Raw genomic sequence first — 22,891 nt, forward strand, 5'->3', positions numbered from 1 at the left:
CCCCCTCCCCCCCCCCCCGACATTATGGAGACTTTGTATCTTTTCTGTGTATGTTGTACAAAAAGAAGGAAATCTCCTTCAGGGCTGGAACTGTTTTAATGTGTTTTCTTTGTATATCCAGAGCCTAGCACAGTGCTGTTTGTTTGTTTTTAAGAGACAGTAAGGTAGTACAGTGAATAAAATACTGGACCTGGAGCAAAGAAGAGCTTGGTTCAAATTCAGCCACAGACACTGACCAGCTGTGTGACCTTGGGCAAATCACTCAACCTCTGCCTCAGTTTCCCCTTTTACGAAATGAGGAATTTTAAATAAAATTTTATTTAATAAAAATAAAACCTTTAAAGGTATCTCCCAGGGTTTTTGTGAGGACAGACAATATTTGTCAGACAATTTGCAAACTTTTAAGTACTATATAAATGCCAGCAATGATTACTATTATCTCACACAGTTTTTTAATTGAGTTGAATTAAAATTAATATTCAGCATTGTCTTTCACAACCCAAATTCACTAAGTAATTGTTCTTCCATGGAACAGGACCAGGAATACAAATCTAGGCACGGGAAATAAAATAATTCTAGACGCTAACAAGAGATTGAGTTGAGAATTATTTGACAATAGAAAGGGCTTAGGTCACCCAAGGCTTTGCCAGTCATCAGTGGAAAGTGAATTACACATCAGTGTCCCAGTGCACATGAGAAATCCACGTGTACTTTGACAGAGGAATAACCCCACATGAAATAGAGGCAGGGAAGGGCCTATGCATTGTCAAATACATGTGCCCTGGAGGAAAGGAAAATATAGAAGGACTTCTCATCACTCATCACTGACCAGAGGACATTTCACTCAGGGGAAAACTTCTATTTTTTGGCCTAGAGTAACATTGTTTTCCTCTGGAAATGTACTTCTGAAATGATAATGACTATTGACAGATATTAATTTTACCAAAAATCCCCCCAAAACCAAAACAACTTTTCAGGAATACATTGGTTATGTAAAGTGATGCATGGTCATAGAGACTTAGGCCAGGTCTATGTTCTACACGGTGAGGCAGTGACTTAAGTGCATCTTTGATGAATTTAATGTAGTGTAGACACAATAGTAGGAAAGCTATGAGTCAGCTTTTACTTTAGGTTATTTGTTGTTGTTCAGTCGTTTCAGTCTACTCTTCATGACCCCATGTGGGGTTTTCTTAGCAGAGATACTGGAGTGCTTTGCCATTTCCTTCTCCAGCTCATTTTACTGATGAGGAAACTGTGACAAATAGGGCAAAGAGACTTCCCCAGGGCTACACCACTAGGAAGTGTCTGAGGTCAGATTTGAACTCAGGTCTTCCTGACTCCAGGCCTGGCCCCCTATGTACTATACCACAGAACTGATCAAAGAAGCATGGGGTTGGTTAGCCCTAAATGGCCTTCGGCTTTCCTTATTAAGAACTGATCCTTTGTATATATTTAAGCAGTCACTTTGTTCCAGACACTCTGGTTTGGGAGTGAAGCTAAGGGATCCTTGGCTTAGCCTTGAGCATGGTTCTTTATCTAGAAGGACTAAAATGCTCCCTGGTTACTTTTCCTCCTTACTGCCCCAGTATCCGCTGAGAACATTTCCAGACTTTCCTTTGTCAATATAATGTCTATCAACTTAGACTGCACAGTTATTGTGAACTCACTGGTCCTCAGGAGGCCAGGGAGATTGCCATTGGCCCTTGGTGTATTTTTAATACTGATTAGCTTTTGTGGTACATACATGATGATACTGTAGATGATAATGGATGCACTTTTAAATATATAGGACTCAGTGTTTTAAAAGGTTTTTAAAATTAAAAAAAATACCTTACAAAATATAAAATTGGTCAACTGGATGGGGCAGTGGATCAAGAGTTAGGAACATCTGGGTTTAAATCTTGCCTCAGACACTTTTTATCTGAGTCACCCTGGACAAGTCACTTAATCTCTCTAGGTCTCCGTTTCCTTTTCTGCAAAATTGAAGGGGGTGGACTTGTTGGCCTTAAGGTCCCTTCTAGCTTCTTATCTATGATCCTATGAAATATGGATGAAAATAAGTTTGAAGTTAAGGCTAACACAATGTCTTTTTATTATTTAATGTTTGATGAAACATTCACTTATATCCAGAGAGAAATAGGCTATAGTACACCAGTGATGACTTGTGAAAGAAGTAGCATGAACATACTAATAACCAGGATGCTAATAAAAGAACAAAATAATTTCAAGATAATTTATATAGTGTGTTAATAATGTTTGAGAGCACTACAATATGTATTTATAGTATACACATGTATATATTATATATGTATATATAATGCATATATGTGTGTGTATATATATATATACACACATATATATATACATATTAATTTGATTGTTTTCCAGTTTTGACTAATTCTTCATGATCCCATTTGGAGTTTTCTTGGCAGAGATAATGGAGTGGTTTGCCATTTTCTTCTCCAGCTCATTTTACAGATGAGGAAACCAAGGCAGATAGGGTTATGTGACTTGCCCAGGGTCACACAGCTACTAAGTGCTTGAGGTCAGATTTGAACTCAGGAAGAGTAGTATTCTTGAATCTACACCTTGAATACTATTCACTGCACCATCATGCTACATATATGTTTATATTTATATCTATACACCTATATATCTCTCTATCTCTATGCTCATTTGATCCTCACAATAATCTTGTGAGGGAGGTGCTATTGTTATACCCATTTGACAGATGAGAAAACTGAGGCTCTGAGAGGCCAAATTACCCAGGGTGCCACATCAAGTAAGTCTGAGGCTGGCGTCAAACTGTAATGTGAATGTAAATTTTAAAGATCTTCCCTGCCCCTAGGCTAAAGTGCACCAGAAGCCTGGGGAGGGAGGCTTGTTTTTCAGTAGATACTTTTTGATTGGCCAGTGAATCAATAAGGTTGTTACATTCTCTGAGCCAGGAGAAGGCTATATAAGCCCTGATGTGTAGCTTTGTTTTGGGACTCACTTTGAGAAGTGTTCTGTGATTTGATCTGAATTCTGGGAAGCCGTTGTTGAGAGTCCCCCCGCTTTGAAAAACCCAGAATGTGGAAACCCAGATGTTGACTGGGTATGGATGTAATGGTTGGACAGTTTGGAAATCTGTCTACTTGATGTTTTTGTCTTGATAATTATGCCTGTATATTTTGAGGTTCAGGGTGCTGACCTTTTTGCCCTGAACAAGGTAAACGATATATGGTCTGATTGATTAAAGTAAGCTTGTTAACACATTTTGAGTTGCTTTCCTTTAACAAAGCAGATCCAAGAACCTGTGTGAGCAGGCACCTTGGGGACACTGGGGTGCTTGCTGCTACACAAACCTAGAACTTTGTACCAGCATACCATCTGACATGCCACAATCATCCGAGAGACGTAGGACTGGAAGAGAGAGTGGGCAGATCACACAGTGAGTGAGCCACAATGGGCACTCATGTTATGTGAACAAATCTAGAGGAATGTCCCTAGCACATCAAGGAGACATATAGGGAAAGAACTTTGGTCTTGTGAGGAAAGGTCTAGATGTGCATCCTAAGCTAGGACTAAGGGGCAGCTAGGTAGTACCATAGTACATCAGAAAGACCTGAGTTCAATTATGTCTCAGACACTTAGTAACTGTGTGATCCTGGGCAAGTCACTTAGATTTGTTTGCCTGTTTCCTCAAGTAGAAAAAAAGGGATAATAGCAATATCTACCTCTTACAGCTGCTGTGAGGATTAAATAAGGTAATACTTGTAAAGTGTTCAGCACAGTGCTTGTACATAGTATTTGCTTCATAAATGCTTGTTTCCTTTCTGAGCCTTGATCTCTTATTTAAAATGGGGAAAAGTATCTCTCTCACTTGGTTTTTGTGAAGGTGTTTATGAAGAGATGCTATAGATAAAATGTTGACCTGCCCTAGTAGAGCAACTTCTTCACCAGGCGTTACCTACAGCATTGAAATCATAGGACTGCCTCCTCCCGCCCAATTATTAATGTTGTTGTTATTATTATTATTATTGTTATTATTATTATTATTATTATAATAGAGGAACTCTGGGAGGACGTGCACAAGAGTCATACAGGTTGAGAAGGCAAGGATGGGCTACTATGACTGGTATCTTAGAGGGAGAGCCCCCATCAGTGTGATCACATTTGCAATGCAATATTGAAGCAATCATCCTATTGTATATAAGATTTAGAGCTAGAGAGGACCTGGGAAACCATTTGATCAGTCCTTCAATTTACAGATGAGGAAGCTGAGTCCCAGAGAGGTGAAGTCATTTGCTCATGGTTACCTAGTCAAGTAAGTATTCCAGTTGGGAATCAAAACCAGGTACTATGACTTCAAACCAAGTGCTTGTCGCATTATACTATGATGTCCACTTGAGATAAAGAAGTGCATTATATTGAAAACTATGCTCTTTCTCACCAAGGACCTTATAGTCTTATTTTCTGTGACCTTTAAGTCACATGATGGCATAGAAAGTAACTTGAACTGAATACAAAGAGATTATAACTGACATAATTCAAAAACAAATCTTAAGAAAAAAAATTTCCATAGGATGGCCATACCCATTTTATCCTTTCCTCTCTTTCCTTCCTTCCTTCCTCTTTCTTCCCTCCTCTTTTCTCTCTCCCTCTCTCCCTTACTTTTCTCCATCCATTTTATATCCCTCCTTTCCTCCCTCCCTCCCTTCTTTCTTTTCTTTTTTCCTCCTTCCTCTCATCTTTAAAAAAACAAAACAAAACAACAAACGTTTATTAAGTATTTACCATGAGCCAGGCACTAAGCTAAGTACTGGCTTCTTTTTTTTTTTAATATTATAACTATAATGATTTCAAGACAGCTTCAAGTGAAATGATAAGACTATTGCTATTGCAACCAAATGTCTATGTTCATCTGCTTGACACACCAATGATTTCATGGAAGAAGCAGGACTGAACAATAACTAGACACTTTTCCCCCAAGAAGAGCTCTCTGCAAAGGTTATGAATAGCAAGGCACATCCACCGCAGTCTAGTATATGCTTCCATGCTTTCTGATTTTTTTAACCCACAAAATGTGACCTGATTTGTCCCTTGTCTTTCAAGGTCATTATGGAGCTTAAGGGATGTAAGAAAGTCAACAACAACACAGGAAACAATTTACTGACAAAGAAGAATTTGGAAAACCATACTTTAAAAAGAAAAGCATATTTGGTTAAGAGAAGCAATCATTTAAGAAAGGCCCTGCTTAAAATTTAAGCAGTAAGTAATGGGAAGCAACAGACCTCAAACAATTTCAGTCTTTCATAGCTGAGCGAATTCACAGGGACAGCAGGACAAAGATATGCTAACTTACCTTACCAGGACCTTCGCTATGGCTTCATAGGCTCTACTTAGGCCAATAGCATCATCCAGGGCTGTGGAGATATCTGAGAAGATGTTGAGAGCCTGTCGCACAGAAAAAACACACACACAACAAAATCACTATATTGCCAGGTACTTTGGATTTTAAATTCCAACTCTTTTGATATAATTTTTTTGGCTTCTGCCCCAGACCCCATGAAAGTGGCCTGGAATTCCCCCAGTCTAAGCTGACACCAATCACGACACTCCATTCCCCCTCCCTCATTGTTGCCTGCCCATGGGAGATTCTGGAGGGACCTGCATAGATGCCTCTGTGTCTACCCCAAATCTTTCTATCACATGGCTCCTTCCTCTTTTTCCCTCCTGGTCACACACTGACTCCTCATTCCTTAGCTCTGCCAGAGGGAAGGCAGAATTCCATAGACCCTTAGGTCCATTCCCCACTTCCCAAAGTTGGTGGGCTGCCCTCCTCCAGGCTTTCTGCCCTGAAGGACTGATATCCTGATGCATCATAAAGACTCCTCGGTTTTGTACCCGGAAGCCTTAGAACTACTGTAATTATTTCTTTCCCAATTAGAATGTGAGTTCCTTCAGAGCTTGGATTGTCTGCTTATTTTATGTGTATCCTTTGCCCTTAGCTATGCTTGGCATATAGTTAGTACTTAATCCGTGCTTTCTCATTCATTCATATCAATACTTACTTTTATATTTGTAGCACAAAACACTTTGATTCATCAAAACAGAAATATTGGTTTCTCTGCATAGACCTTGTACTGTACCAGCGACTTCTCTCAACAAGCATTATTTTGCTTTTGGCCTCATAGCCCCAAATTTCCCATAATTTTCAATGTGAAGGAATAATTGAATGCTTCTCAAATATGATTTTCAAATGATGCATCACTACTCAAAGTGACATAAGGCACTGCATACTACTCTAATATAGCAGCTTAAAACAGCATTTTCTTTCTGCAAATAGTGATTTAAAAAGCATGAGTTTAGCCTACATTCCATTTCAATCAGTCATTTTATTGCTTATATCTTTCATTATTTGTGCACACACACAAAAATCTGTTAACCAGGACTTAATATCCACTAAAAATCTTTCTTACAAATGCACTCCATTAATGATGACCTCTTCGATAATCAAAGGATTAGAGCTGCCACAGTCAAACATATGATCTTAATTTAATTTAACGCTCACATCATCTGTATTGTATAATTTCCCCTTTCATCTTTTTTTTTCTTTCCAATGGGCAGGAGGAAAAATACATAAAATGAAATCCCATTCTTTCTTCTTCCTTCATTGTTACTTGACCCAACCTATTACACACATGAGGACACAAGAAATCTCTAAAGACCCTCTATGGAAATCCTTTTTGCACATTTCTAAGAAAGGATTAGTGAAAGTCATTTGGCTAGGTTTGGGATAGAGAGAAGGTGTGAGGGAGGATATGAATATGTCCTAAATTCAACTGTCTGGGGCAGCTTCTGGCAATCTAAGTGGGGGTGGGGTGGGGGATGCTTCTAAAATCAATCGAGAAATAACTTATGTGAAGTCAGGATATGGAAAGGTATGGTATTTCTCAGAAATTCTGTGACTGTCGAGGTTTTATGTTGTTAACTACAAAGCATCTCAGACAAGTCTGGATTTTTCTGAGTCTCTAACTGGTGTGAGACACTTAATTAGTACAAGGCTTTCATCATCTATGGGATTTGACATTAGGGACAATGAGAAACTGGAGAGAATCCAGATAAATTTGGCCAGAATAGCCAGGGAACTAGAGATCATCCCATGCAAGAACAGTTGGAGGAAATGAGGATGTTTAGCCAGGGAAGGTTAGGTGGCAGTGGGAGAGGGAAAGGAAGGATTCAGCTGCTTTCAAATATTTGAAGGATTGTCATAAAAAAAGAGGAATTGGACTTCTTTTGCTTGTACCTGGAAGACCTAACTAGAAACTCTGGGTTAAGCAATAATTAAATAATTAAACATAGAGACATTATCTTAGCTCAAAAAAATGTGAAAAAAAAAACCAACTTCCTATTAAGTAGAGCTGTCCAAAAATGAAAGTGAAATTGTTTATGCCTCAAGAGGTAGTGAGGCCATCATAAGAAGTTCTTAAGTGGAGGCCAGATGACAATTTGTCAGGAATTCTGCTTTAGGCAAGGGCTGCTAGTTAGTGGTAGGCAGAGAGTCAGGAAGACATGAGTTCAAATCCACCCTCAGACACTAGCAATATGACTCTGGGAAAGTCACTTCACCCTGTTTGCCTCAGTTTTCTCATCTGTCAAATGAGCTGGAAAAGGAAATGACAAACCCCTCCAGTATATCTGCTAAGAAAACCCCAAATGGGGTCACGGAGAGTTGGACACAACTAAAAAACAACTAAACGACAATGAAGATGATTTCTAAGGTCCCTCCCAACACTAAAATTCTATTGTCAAAGGGCTGTCCATTGAGTTTGTTGTCTCCATCTTTAGGCTCTCACTGATTTTGTACAATTAAGCATTCTGGTTCTTTTGTTAAAGCAGACCTTGGCATTTGATGAATCTACCAACAATTAATATAACTCTGAGAATATTCTTTTACACTTTTCTAAGTATAGCATGAATTCACCTTTCTTAGCTGAAGGCCTAAGATCATGAAACTCTTGAATATTGAAGGCCTTGCTTAGACCAAACATGGAGGGAGATATGGAGGAAAGGATATCCTAATTCACTGACTCACTCTGTCTGAGTTGGTTTTTGCCAAGTTTTATGGATGAAGACAGTCATGTTATTGCTGTTTTCAGTTGTGTCCAAATCTTCATGACCCCTTTTGGAGTTTTCTTGGCAGAGATACTGGAGTAGTTTGCCATTTCCTTCTTTAGTTCATTTTACAGATGAGGAAACTGAGGCAAACAGTGTTAATTGACTTGCCCAGGGTCACACAGCTAACAAATGCCTGAGGTCTTCTATCCACTGCACTACCTAACTACCAGAAGATAAGCAGGCAGATTCCCATAATAGAATTATTAGAAATAACTTTAAATCCTGCCCTAATTTTTAAATAAAAGAGAACCTTGCATGCCAGACTAAGAAGTCTGAACTGTATTTAGTCAGCAACAGGAAGCTGCCATATCAAGGCTTAGTCTGCAAGGTCCATGCAGAAAGAATTTTTTGTCCTTGTTCAAAAGATGGTGCCCCCTAGGCAAATGTTAACAACCTTTGATGAAATCATGCAGCTACATCAGTCAGCAGGAGAGAGACCCACCACTGGATGCAATCATAGAATCTCAGAAATTCAGAACTTGAAAAGATCTTGGAGTTTGTTCAGTCTAACAACCACATTTCTCAGATGGGGAAACTGAGGCCTAGAGATATGAATTAATTTGCACTAAGTTACCCAGCAAACTAGAGACAGAAATGGGAAGAGAACCCAGGTCTCCTGAGTCTCACCCACATAATTTTATTATCCTAGTACTTTAGCTGTTCTTTGGATGTTAATGATGCATCTAACATTCTTTAATCTACACGATTCTAATTGTTTCCCCCAAATCTAGGTTTCCTTTCCTTCAGTCCACCATCCACACCACTGCCAGCTTAAACTTCCTCCGGCATAGCACTAACCATAACTCTTGTGTGAAAAACCCTTTAGTGGTAGTTTTTTGTTGTTTTCTAAATACAGTTCAAACTTCTTAGTTTGGCCTTTGAGGCTCTCTATGACATCGGACCTGTCCACCTTTTGAGCTTTCTTTTGTGAGGTCCTGATGCACCACCCTCTGCTGTCATCAAGCTGGCATCTGTTCAATCCACTGTAAATGTCCACTGCCTTCTCACTTACAGCATCAGCACCCTTCCCTTTACCTGGAACATTCCATCCCACACTCATTTGGTTAAAAAAACCTTGCCCATCTTTTAAGGTCCAGCTCAAATGACAGCTTCTATAGAACATCTTCACTGAGTCCCTACTAACCTGAAATGGTCTTTCCTTTCTTTGACTTCAACTTTGAACCTTTCAATTCAATTTAATTTAATAAAAAATATTGAGGACTTAAAATGTGTGAGCATTGTGTAAGGTATTCAAGATACAAAAACTAAACCAAATCCCACAGAATCTGCCCTCAGGAGACTTCACTCCAATTTAATCGAACAAACATTGATTAAGTCCCTACTATGTAACATAAACTATGCTAAGTATTGGGAAAACCAAGACCAAAAAATGACATAATTATTCTATCCTTAAGGGGTAAACATTCCACTGGGAGGACATGACATGTAACCAGATAAGTCTGATAAAAGACAGTATGGGATAGACAGGAAATGAAGGAAAGGATGTGAGAGATGATGCGTAATCAGCAGGACATGACAACTGATGGGATGTGGGCATGAGGGATCATATGCTCATAAGTTTAAAGCTGTGAAGTTTTAAAGCTGGATAACGTTTAATTCGGGCAGCTAGGTGATACAGTGGATAGAGTGCCTGTAATGGCAAGCAAAATTGTACTTAGCTCTTTGTTTCAGCTCTTCAAGTGTCTATGAGATTGTGGTTATGTCAAGTCTTTGTTAGAAACATAACCTGTGAAGCCCTAAATTGGAGGAACTTGCCATATAAAAGCAGGAGCATAAACTGGGATGAAGCAGAACTGGGAAGGAGGAGTGCTGTGGTTTCAGAACTTTGTTGATGTTCCTTTGTCAGATCTGTCTGCTGGTAGAGGACATTGATGATGTTACAGAAGCCCTGGGACCTTACAGCTGGTTCAGAAGCCCTGAAAGAGGACTTTCCTGCTGTCTGTTTATAGAAGTCCTGAAAGACGATTTTACTGATGTTTTCAGAGGTCCTGGAACTTTACTGATGATTTGTGTTGATTTTTCAGATAGAGGTCCTGTTTGTGGGTCTGTGTTGATTTCACAGGCAGAAAGTGAATTGATGATGGTGCTGGCAAGTTGTGTGAATACTGTCGTAACTCTGCTAAGTTTGATGTATGTAGCTGGACCAGGAACTGGGAGCTGCCCACCTGTGAATCCAGGTGACAGTTGGGTGAATTCAGGCAAGAGCTGGGAGCCTGGAAGAGAAGCCATGGAGTTTGGAAGTCAGCCTCTGGTCAAGATGGAAGGACCTTTCCTCGGGTATTTAGTGCTGATTGACAAGAATATGATATATTGTGACCTAGGGGTGGGAGACCTTTGTACTTTGTATTTTGTACTCCTTAGGATGGTTGCTCCTTAAGGATGATTGAGTTAAGGATGATTGGAAGCCAGTCTCCAATCAAGATGAAAAAAGACTTGAGATGGGTACTTTATATTGATTGATTCAGATTGTAACCTACTGAATGACATCTTTTGTTAAAGAATATGTGGCCACTTTAGTTAATAAATTGTTATGTTATGTAATTGTGAATGCTGTACTTTGGTTTCTGTGAATGATTTGCCTTACTTTACTGATGAATAAAAAGAGAGTTCACTATACTATATGATTAGAACCTTAAAGCTATTCACAGCAGCCGTCCTCAGGAGAGCTGTTTGTGCTTGGCTTTATAGTGTCAGGCCTAGAGTCAGGAAGATTCATCTTCCTGAGTTCAAATCCAACCTCAGACACTCACTGGTTGTGTGACCCTGGGGAAGTCACTTCACTCTCTTTGCCTCAATTTTCTTATCTGTCAAATGAGTCGGAGAAGGAAATGGCAAACCACTCCAGAATCTCTGCTAAGAAAACCCCAAATGGGACATGGCCGAACAACAATAATTATGAAAGCTTTCAATATACTACAACAGTATGATGCTAACTGTTCCTCTTTCCCCACTCTCCCATATGAGAAGAAGAGAGGAGAAAAAAGAAAGAGGAGTCTAAGCTGACGCCAAGGTTTTTATCTTAAGTGCCAAAAAGCAACCAACTTCACTTTACCCAGCTCCAGGACGGCTCCCACCCACTGGTCTTGTCACCCTTCCACTCCTCTGCTCACTGTGCACAGGGTGACTGCCTGAATCCATGTGATATGAACACCCATTTCACATGCAATGCTGGTGATCAGTGAGTCATGGCAATGCACATTGGTTTCAGGGCATCCTGGGGTCTTTGTCTCTTCCTCCTCTCCACTCCTCCACTTGAACATGATACAATGGAGAAACCAATGGGTTTTGAACCAAAGGACCTGAATTTGAGTCTTGGCTCTAACACAATCACTACCAAGGTCAAGCAGCTAGTTAGCAGCTGGGTGAGAGCACAGGTTTCCATCACATCTGGTTGTAATGCCACGCACAGAAGCTTTCTAGAAAAACTGCTACTGTGAACAACTTTTTTAAAGATTCTGATTACTCAGTATAGTGATCACTCTATTCCATAACAAAAGGAAAACATACATGGTAAATCAAGGTACAGCATAATTCAAAATACAGCATTCACCATATTTCAACTTATCACAGAAAATCACAATATTATATTCACAACATAGTCTCAAAGTAAAATAGTCACTCTTAAGTTAACTCAATCAGTCACTTATCAGTAATATAAAAGTACACAGTCAAAGTCTTCCACTCTTGGAAAATCACAATATAATATTCACAACATAGTCTCAAAGTAAAATGGTCACTCTTAAGTTAATTCAATCAGTCACTTATCAGTAGTATCAAAGTATACAGTCAAAGTCTTCCACTCTTGGGGCAAAGTCTTGATTAAATCAATCAGCCACTAATCAGCAACAACAGTCAAAGTACTTAAAGTACAATCAGTCACTTATTCAGCAAAGTCTTACTAAGTATCATACACAAAACCCTCCACCCCTTAGGTCACCAGTAAACTGTAATTCCATAATTACTCAGTATCCAAGCAGAGGTCTTTTCATCTTGACTTGGGGCCTGTTCTCAGATTCCCTGGATCCCCTTCCATGGTCCCAGATTCTACCTGGGTTCAATGGCAGACAGCTCCCAGTTCCTTGACCAGCTCTCTGGGCAGGTCCTGCTCCACACTGGCGTTCACAGGGTCTGGTCCATGTCAGCTTCTTCACCATGTCTGCTCCAAGAAATTCAAGGCTCAACCAAGCCACAAACAAAGTCTCAGCATCCTGGTCATCCTGCAGTCACCTGGGCTCCTGGATCCGGATTCCAGGGTCTTGGGATCCTGGCCTCCTGTTCAGAAGAAGCTCCACCACCACAAGTTTTCAGGACTCTTTTCTGTAGCTGTTCTGCCACCAGATCTCGGTCTCAAGAAAATTCTGACTGTGCCTCTCTGGGGCTTTTCTTATATACACAGTATTACCTACATCACTTCCTTTAGCCAACTTCCTGTTACATCAGTAACAAGGGGCAGGAGTTCATACCTTCTGTTCCACCAATCAGAGGCTTGATCAATTACTAAGTGTTAAGTACCTGTTACTTTTGCCAACACAAAAGGGATCTTCAAGTTCAAAATTACTTTACCATTACACTGGTTAATGAACTTCCCTAAATACTTATAAAGTGGAGTGACTGACGCACTGGGGAGAACAGAGTTCATTAAATGAGAACCAGGGGAGCTGGCCAGTTAGACCTTGTGTGTAATCTATAGCTCTGGGCAAGTCACTTAGCCTGGCCTCATATGTAAAATGCAGTCATCAGATATGATGACCACCAATATCCCTTTTAGCTTGAAATCTATGATTTCTAAACTGAATTGGTTTCAGGTGCAAGAACTCCCAATCGCTTAAGGCTTTGGGTCCATTGGGAAATTTTTCCTTACATTGAGCCCAAATTCGCCTCTTGCCACATTCATCCATTGCCCTGGCCCTCTGGGGCCATGCAGAATTCAATGAGAGCTAAAGTGATTAGGGAGGGCATGCTAAGCCATGGAAGCCTGCAACAACTAAGAAACTTAGAACAACAAAGTGAAAAAAGAAAAGAAAAAGGCCCAGGCTCAGCAGGCTACCTTAAATAAAGAATAGATGCCTTACGAGGGCCCCACTGTACCTGATGACCTGCCCCTGTGGCAAGCAATATGTTGATAACAAAGCCAGGGTCTGAAAGGTTAGCATCTGGGAGCACAAACCAAATATTAAAAGGGAGGGGAAAAATTTGGCGAGTTCAAAATATTTATTGAAAGTGAAAATCTGGTCCTATCTCTGAGGTCTCTGAGTACTGAGGATGATCAAAGTTTCATAAAAAGGGGAGGGGATGAGTCAAGATGAAAACAAAGAGAAAACATAAGAGGGAGCAGGGCAAGTGGGCTCTAAATAAAGGTTCATATAGGATTATTACTTCATATGATAAATTCCTCTGTAGGTTTTCTTAGTGTGACTGTCTACTGGTATGATCCCAATTAAAAGAGAAGTGACTGTTAATGAGATGCAGATTAAAAAGATTTAGACAATGTGTTTATCATCAGAGGTTTGGAGGGAGTTGGAGCATATCTTCCAAGTACATGAAGACCCTTTTAAGAAGTACCTAGATAATAGAGTACACAGAGTGCTGTGCCTGGAATCAGGAAGACCTGAGTTCAAATCCAGGTTCCAACACTTCCTAGCTCTGTGACAATGAGTAGGTCACTTAACCTCTGTCTGCCTCAGTTTCCTCAACTGCAAAATGGGGATAATGATAGCACCTACCTCTCAGGGTTTTTGTGATAATTAAATGAGATAAAAATTGTAAAATAAAATAAATGGGATAATAATTGTAAAATTGCTTAGCACAGTGACCGGCACATAGTAGGTCCTTACTAAATACATGTTTATTTTCTTCCTTTCAAAATACAATCCCACATGCTTAAAATCAAATAGATATATAACTTCTGTTACTTCCTAAAAGCAAACCCAGTTGAGCATTTAAAGTTATATTTTTTAAAGGAGAGAAAAAACAAAAGGCTGGTTTTGATAATATGTTGCTACAAATACCAATTTTGGCAAGTACCAATTTTTGGCAAATACCAATTTTTGCTGTAGAATCTACCTACAGAAATCACACCAATAGACTTCAAGGGGTCATTGCCTTTTTATTGGGATTCTTATTGGCTGAGAGGGTGAGTGGGCTAGGGAACACAGAGAAAACTGGACTTTTCTTACTCTCAGATGATCTGGTGGCATTTGTTTGACTGCATCTGTGGTTTCATTGATATAGAGAAGTCCCAGTGTAGAAACTCCCTCTCCCGATGCAGATTAGCACTGATTCTGCAGCATAGAGGCTCTGAGCCCTGGGATTCTATCCATGCTCATATTGACATAGGATCAGAGACTCAGAGGTGGTGGGAGGGGGGGATCCCTAGAGTTACTGAATACAACCCATTCATTTTACAGGTAAGAAAACTGAGGCCCAGGGAGATTAATTATTTGTGCTGGATCACTTTACTAAGTGACTGAGGCAGAATGCAAAGACAGGTCTCTTCCTGATTCCAAGTAACAATAATGAATGATGAGAATAATAATATCTTACATTTATCTAGTACTTACTATGTGCCAGGCACTAAGTGCTGTAAAACGCCAGGGCTAAGCGTTTTACAATTATTTTCTCATTCGGTCTTCCCAACAACCCTGGGAAATAAGGGCTATTATTGCCCCCATGAGGAAATTGAGGCAAACAGATGTTAAAGTGACTTGCTACAGATCACACAGGTAGGTTAGTGTCTGAGGTTGGATTTGAACTCAGTGCTTTTTTCACTATGCCACACATGGCACATAGTAGGCTCTTAATACGTGCCTGTTTATTTATTGTGATTTCCCCAGGGTTGCACAGACAGTATGTGTCACAGGCTGGATGGAACCCAAGTCTTCCTAACTCCAAAGTTAGCTCCCTGTCCTCTCCCTCACACTGCCTTTCACCTTCACATATGGTTAAATGACAAAAACTCTCTTGAGTTTGAAGAACATTATTTTTTCATATATGAAATTAGTAGTTTGATTACCTAGTGCATCCCTTTATTTTAACAAATGAGGAAACAGAGGCATAGAGAAACAAAATGACTTATTTGTGGTCATACAATTTGAACACAAGTCCTCTGCTTCCAAATCCATGCCCTTTGCACTGCCCCAGGTGGATTACAATTCTAATATTCTATTGTTTATGTTATAGCAGTTCTGAGGATATCTGGGAAAAGACAAACGAAGCCACTCGGCACCATCCTTCCCTTTGTTCCTGCTCTCTTATCCACTCCTGATTTCAGACTGACCCTTTGAAGTTTCCATTTGTCCACGGATCTGTTTGGTTGTATTTGGTTAAATACTACCAGGGTAGTCTCTCCTCCTAGCCTTACAATCCCAGGCTGCACTGACTTCAAGTCACTGAGGCAGCTCATTGCCCCGCTAGTGGGTTGGTTCCTCTCATACTGCCAGGTTCATGGGAGATATAGCAGAGAGACTGGCATTCCCCATTGTAAAGATGGGTGCTTTTGAAGAGCTCATTTGTAAAATGGTTGTTCAGACTTGGAACACATTTTTCTTTAGTTCAACATAAGCCTATTTAAGCTCAAATACCTGAAGCATTCTTCTAATAGTATTGGCATGAGTTTTGGGTTCTGGAAAGCAGGAGACACGCCGTAGAAGGTGAAGAAAAAGGAATATAAAGATTTTTCATCTGTTCTTGGGCCAAGGGACCACTCATGGGTAAATTTTCAACATCAGAAAACGTTTTGGGCACCCTTCCAACTCTTTTTATTTCTCTTTGTCACTTCCACATACCCCTCTTTCAAGGTTTTCTAGCAATTCTAGGCTACCCTAAGTTTCTCCTCTGAGGCACCTAGCCAGCCCCTCCAAAATTACCTCTTCATCCCAGCTGAGCCCTACTTCCATCATCCAAATGATGGTTTTTAGCTGAGTGTAAGAGAGTAGAGTATAAAGTTTATAGTCACTATAATCTGATTTAAATAACTAAAAAAACATCTCTGAGATTATGTAGCCCAACTGCCTCAATTGAAATGTATGTGGCATAAGAAATGTATGTAGGAAATCTGTAGTATATCACCAAAGATGACTTTGTGCATGCCTTCGAGGCCAGGTATGTATGAAGAGCAAAGGATAACTGAGGACCAAATGATGTGCTAAAATCCATGAAACATTAGAAGACCAAACTCTAGCATGTTGTATGGACTCTCTATGGAGGATGGGGATCAGAATCACTGAAGACAAAAATGTGTAGATCTCTGTTGGTGCTTTATCACTCATGGATCAAGACCAGGAATCATGCCTTATCTAAAGCTTATCTGCTTATGGTTTCTCTGAATCTTTCTACTACAGCTTAGTGTCTTACATCACTTCAGCAGTGGAGGGCAGGAGGGAGAAGGGATTTTCATGATGGTATGGGCCAATGGCATGCAGTAAAAAATAGATGATTCTGATTGTATGTGTATAACCTATATTAGATTGCTTACTGTCTTGAGGATGAGAGAGGGAAGGGAGGGAGAATTTGGAAATCAAAACATAAAATAACCCCCCAAATCAAGAAATGTTAAAATTGTTTTGACATGTGATTGGTGAAAAATAAAATACTAACAAAATATATGACTCATTTATGAACTAGAAGTACTATCTCACACCTTCTTTTTCTTCGATTTGTTGTTCAGTCATTCATAGTGTGTTGGACATTTTCCATGTGACTCCATGGACTTTTGTCCATGAGATTTTCTCAACAGAGATATTGGATTGGTTTGCCATTTCCTTCTCCAGTGTGACCCCATTTTACAGATGAGGAACTGAGGCAAATAGGGGTTAAGTGACTTGTCCAGGGTCACATAGCTAGTAAGTGTCTGAGGCCAGAGTTGAACTCATGAAGATGAGTCTTCCTGACTCCAGGTCCAACACTGTATCCACTACGCCCCTTCGTTGTGACTTCATTTCCTTCTCCACTAAGATAAGGACAATGGTATCCCTATTTTTGTACTTCATAGAGCTATGAGGATAAAATAAAATCACAAGAACACCTGTAGTATGGCATAGTAGGAAAAAAAAATCCAATTGCATCTGGAGGCATAAAGCCCAGAGCTTACACAGGGTCTAGCACTTAATCAGTGTTTCCTGACTAACTGACCAAACTCAGATTCTAATTCCTGCTCTGCAATTTAGTTATTTTCATTATCTTGAGTAAAATCTTAAAGGACTTGACAGTTGTCAAATCTGGAAAATGAAGTGATTGGACTAGATTGAGTAAAAGGCCCTTTCTGACCCTAAATCTGTGATCTTATGTGAAGCTCCAATTTCTTCATTTTATAGATGAGGAAACTGAGGCAAGGGAAAAGAATGGAAAGCTGGTGTAACTAGGCAGTGTAGTGGACAGGGCACTGTGCTTGGAGTAAGGAAGACTCCTCTTCCTGAGTTTAAATCCAGCCTCAGACACTTATTAGCTGTGTGACCTTGGGCAAGTCACTTAATCCTGTTTGCCTCAGTTTCCTTATCTGTAAATTGAACAGGAGAAGGAAATGGCAAGCTAGTCTAGTATCTCTTCTAAGAAACCCCCAAAATGGGCTCAGGAATGAAAAGACTGAACACCAACAACACCATCGCATGTCACACAAGTATCAAAGCCGAGATTTGAATTCATATCCTTTGACTCCAAATATGGTGCTTTTGCTGTTATGTCATAGTTTTATAGAATAGTTTATCATTTCATGCATTATTTTAATTAAAAAAATGTTAAGTAAAACAGTCTGTAAACCACTAGGTAACTGTTATCTTCCATTCACATTTAAAGATAGGGTTACTAAGTACATAGTTATCTGAAGACTAATGGGTGGGGTAGGTGTATCTCTTAGACATCTTTTATTCTAAGGTCATTGATTCTAATTGGTCTTTGCAGGGATTTTCTCCTTTCAAAGTTCTTTTTCCCTTTGAGGCAACCAGGTGCTGTTTGAGCATGTGCGTGCGCGCGCACACACACACACACACACACACACACACACACACACACACACCCCTTTGGACCATGTTACTTTTTTGTTTCCCACCATTTCAGAGAAGTAGGGTTTCATTTGTATTCACAAAGATAAATGCTGCCTTTTAAAAAAATGTGCCTGTAGCTGGCCCTGCACCTAGGAAAAAGGATTGAAACTGTCTTCCTTCCCCTCCTCACTCTTGTACCAGATGGGGGCCCCGAACCTAGGCTGGTATTATTAGGCATACAGATTGACTACAGTCTGGCCTAGAATGTTGGATGCATGCACTGAATCCACCTGGGAGTCTAACCATAAGATATTTCTAGGGGAAAAAAATGTGTTCCAAGTTCCAAACAACAGCCTTACAAATGAATTTTTGGAGCATAAACCATTTGTAAGTTGCCAACATTTGGATAGCTTAATCACAGCTAAATAGTTTCTCTTTGGACTTGATACGAATGTTGTGGGTTTTTTCCCCATATGTACCATCTTTTCCTTTTTTATCCATCAGTCTCAGCTCCTCTGCCTCAAATTCATCCCTATCTTTAAATCGTTAGGAGCTCCCTACCACCAATCAACATTGAGGAGAGATTAAAGCATTCTATTGAGCAGATAACGCTCTAGCTCAGTCATTAAGATCTCTCAGAGTAAAAGTGAACGAGATCCTTCACAAAGCAGTCATAATGGAGGAACTGGACCCCCAGTTTCACCTACAAGCCTCTCAGTTAAAAAGAAATCCCCCCAGTCCCAAACACTACTTGCAAACCAAATATGTACAGAGAGGTAACAATAAAAAAAGGGGGGATGAGTTCTGTTCCCACTTAGTCTGACAATTAGAAGGCACTGAATCTTACATCCTGAGATACCCTGCATAATTTAAATCTTAGGCAAATCCCCAATTGTGCTACCTTGTAACAAAAAGTATGGATAAAGTATGGTAATTTGAAGAGGGGAAAAAAAAGGGAGGGGGCTATTCTCCTGACTCATACTTTATGTGATAAGGAGGAAAAAATCAGTTTGGCCATCTTGTACTCAAAATCACTGTCAAATGTTATTGGAAATACATTTCTTCTGATTTCTGGCAATCCAGGCCTATTTAGCCATTTCACAGTTGGTGAGCAGAAAGGATGGTTCTGCCTCATTTGCAGTTTTGGAACATGATTCAGACAATCAGTTGCAACATTAGTCAAAGTAATCAGTCGCTAATGATTTCTGACAAGCAGTGCAGTAACAGGCTGAGGACCTGCCTGGGCAGCAGCATCCACAGATATGTTACTGGAGCCAGCAAGTGCTGATGGTAGACAGATAATACAAGCAGGGCAAAGACGGTCTATCTCATGTCACTTAGGGTCTCTTACAGACTTTCAGAAGAAGCATAAGGATCTGACATGTAATAAATAGTCATTCTTATTTACATGTATAGTACTATATTTAATAAACAGAGAGGACAGGCAAGTGTGCAGCCTGCTATAAAATATATAAAATGTAAGTGTCTGAAGAGTTGGCATTCTGCTAAACGTTTTTAAAACTAGAAGTGGTCTTAGTGTAGCAAAAACCTGTACTGATTACTGGGGGGATGTGTTCTTCCTTTGTGAAGTTCATTATTCCTTGTTTGGACAATTTGTCACATATTGGATGCTTAACTTGCCCATTAAAAAAATAGTAGGTGCAATAGTATACTGTAGGTACAACATATTATAGTAGGGGAAGGACTGGGCATGAGGGGGTCCCATCTCTGAGAATAACTCTCAATGTGACCATTGCTAAGGCAGTTAACTCTGAGCCTTAATTTCCACATCTATGAAATGAGTGTATTGGATGAGTGGTAATGGATGATGTGGTCCCTGCTCTAAATCCTAGTACAAACATACTTAGAAATTTTGGTGCCCACAGAAAGTTTTGCAAAACACACTGAGGATATGACCTCAAATCAGCTCCTTAAGACAAATCAGTTTGTGGTGGGTAGTTAGGAAACCCCCGGGTTTCATGGGCAGAGACCCTGCAGAGCCATGAGATTATAGCTGAGAAGGACATGGAGGTTTGGGAAGGGCTCATCGGGAATGTGACTGCCAGAATTAGAAAAGGTTGGGCCATTTAGTTGCTTCCTAATTGAACTAATTATTCTTGTTAACTAGGTCCTAAGCTCAGTTGTTTCTACACTGCTTTAGAAGCTTCAATACTGTTAATGTCTTCTAAATTTTGATGTTTTGAGATCAGGCCTTGGAAACCTCCCACCCCCATAAATTCCCTGAGATTGTTCAACTCTTGTCCTTTGAAGATATAAAATTTGATGTTTCTATGGATTACAAAAATAATGTACAATTATATAATGTTATCACTCCAACAGAATGTCTTTTTTTTAATGTCCCCAGCACCTAACACATAATAGGTGCTATAAACCTATTTTAATAGGTGTGCTATTCACATCTATTTTTAGCTATGGAAGTTTACAACTGCACTATGACTTTTGGGACACCCTTTCAATAGATCTGTACATATATGTATGTATATAAAACACATGCACTCATGCATGTGTATATTAGGTACTCAGGTACACATGTTGCATATTATATACACACATATAATGTACATGTTATATCTGTTGTTGTTGAGATGTTTTAGTCACATCCAACTCTTTGTGAGTTTTCTTGGCAGAGATACTGGAGTGGTTTGTAATTTCCTTCAGAGGACCATTTTACAGATGTGGAAACTGAGGCAAAGAGGGTAAAGTGATTTGCCCAGGGTCACACAGCTAGTAAATGTCTAAGGTCAGATTTTATCTCAGGAAGAGGAGTCTTCCTGACTCCAGGCCTGGCCCTCTATTCCACTGCTACAGCTAGCACACACATATTCTCACATGTAGGTATATGGACATACATTTTTACATAATACATATAGATACACACATACATATATACATGCATACACATACATACTGTATATCAGAAAGGTCAGTGTTACTGTGAGCTTCAGAAGCTTAAAACCTATTAAGCCCAAGTCCAGCCCCCTTCTGAGGCACAGAAAGGTTAAGTGACTGCCCAGAGGCCTGAAGCTAATAAACAACTGAAGCAGGATTTGAACCCAGCTCTCCCTGACTCCAAGTCCAAAGCCATATATAGTACCACTCAAATTGAATTGGAAGCCCATTAAGGATAGGGGTTATTTGTTTTGATTTTTCTTTATGCCTACAGAACTCAGCAAGGTTCCTCACACATATTAGGTTCCTAGACAGAGGTGAGCTGGTAAATGTTTAACAATCAGCTCTTTATGGGGTCTATACAACTTTAAACTGCATCATTGACATTTTATTCAACAATTTCTTAAGTCCACAATCTATGAAACAATAAATCAAGCCACTGTTTGTAGCATTTGCTTATTTCCAAGGTGTAAATGCTCCCTATTGGCTCACCGAAGTCAATATGAGCTGACTTTAAGCACACCCTTGTAACTTAACTAACATTTATATAGGACTTTTAAAGTTTATAACATGTTTAATGTATATAATGTATTTGATTCTCACAACAATGCTGGGAGGTAGGTGCTCTTATTATCCTCATTTTACAGATGAGGAAATTTAGGCATAGAAAAGTAAAGTGATTTGCTCAGAATCACCCAGCTAGTGTTTAAGGCAGGATTTGAAGTCAGGTCTCCCTGATTCCAAGTCTAGCACTCTAACAATTGTATCATCTAGTTGCCTAATAACGTAACATATGTTTGTTAAATTGAATTGAACATGCATGGCCGAAAAAGAAAATTTCTGACCTTTTCATTGCATGCCCTGTCCATGTTCTTTCTCTGCTGTAATGCTAGACTCTAAATCATTTGCAATCATCAGGGGAAGGATCAGTAAAGTATACTATATTCATGAGTAATTCCTAACAGTTTTTAATAAATACCAAATACTATGAAAATTTCTATGTTTCTGCATGAATCAATGATGACTGGAAGATTTGTCTTTTCCCTTGCCACAATCCACCATCTATTTGTAATCCTGCTCACTTGATTTCTTCCTCATTTAGAGCAAGATTCAATAAAAATTCATTTTGGTTTCCTTTTTCCAGAAATCCACAAAAGCCCCCAAAAAACATTTGGAGCACATTCTCTTTATGCAATCTGTTATCTCTCCCACCACAAGCTATTACTCTGGTCAACTCGGTAAACCCTAATTTAGATCCAGAATGTCATGTTTTCATATCAGGCCACGTGAACACATTTCCAGGAAATAAAACCCAAAAGGCCCATCTTCAATTGTTTGCGCTGGGAAGGTGCTTTATCCCTTACCCTTTCTGAGTCGTATGAGGGGAAAGAAAACAATTTATGAATAGTCACGGTCCTGACAGATGTGACAATAGCTGGGAACAGGAGGCCTGCCAAGAGCTTTTATCAAGTATGTTATAACAACGAGTAATAAGTGTAAATAATAAATGGCTGGAATCTTCAGGGATACGGTAGCAATATTAAACAATTTTTGGTACTTGCTGATGGGGGCTTTGCTTGCCTTGGAATCCCCTAGCTTCCCAGTAGAATTTTGGCCTGACAATAAACAACAGTTTAATACTTGATCTAATCCCAGCCAGGAGGTGAGTTCAGCAGTGAGCTTTTGCAGATGTTCACATCCAATAATCTATCCATAATTGATGAAACAGGGAGGTCAGATGTAATGGCTGCTACCATCCCGGCAACAAATAAATGGTTATTGACAAAACAAGCCAGTGTGGAGCTTGAGAGCTGAGCAGT

At 39.6% G+C, this 22,891-nt stretch overlaps 1 protein-coding gene across 1 annotated transcript in view; it reads right to left on the reverse strand.

Moving 5' to 3' along the window:
• The window catches only part of TTC29 (tetratricopeptide repeat domain 29), a 157,721-nt gene that overhangs the window by 30,726 nt on the left and 104,104 nt on the right, over window positions 1-22,891 (reverse strand). Inside the window, exon 7 of the mRNA XM_069105010.1 lies at window positions 5,348-5,439. Within this exon, the coding sequence (XP_068961111.1) occupies window positions 5,348-5,439 (92 nt within the window). The remainder of the gene's footprint in view (window positions 1-5,347; window positions 5,440-22,891) is intronic.

Source organism: Petaurus breviceps, unplaced genomic scaffold, assembly GCF_028583685.1.
Source record: "Petaurus breviceps papuanus isolate PSGF00001 unplaced genomic scaffold, PetGlider_PUasm1.0 76, whole genome shotgun sequence".
NCBI classification, from domain to species: Eukaryota; Metazoa; Chordata; class Mammalia; order Diprotodontia; family Petauridae; genus Petaurus; species Petaurus breviceps.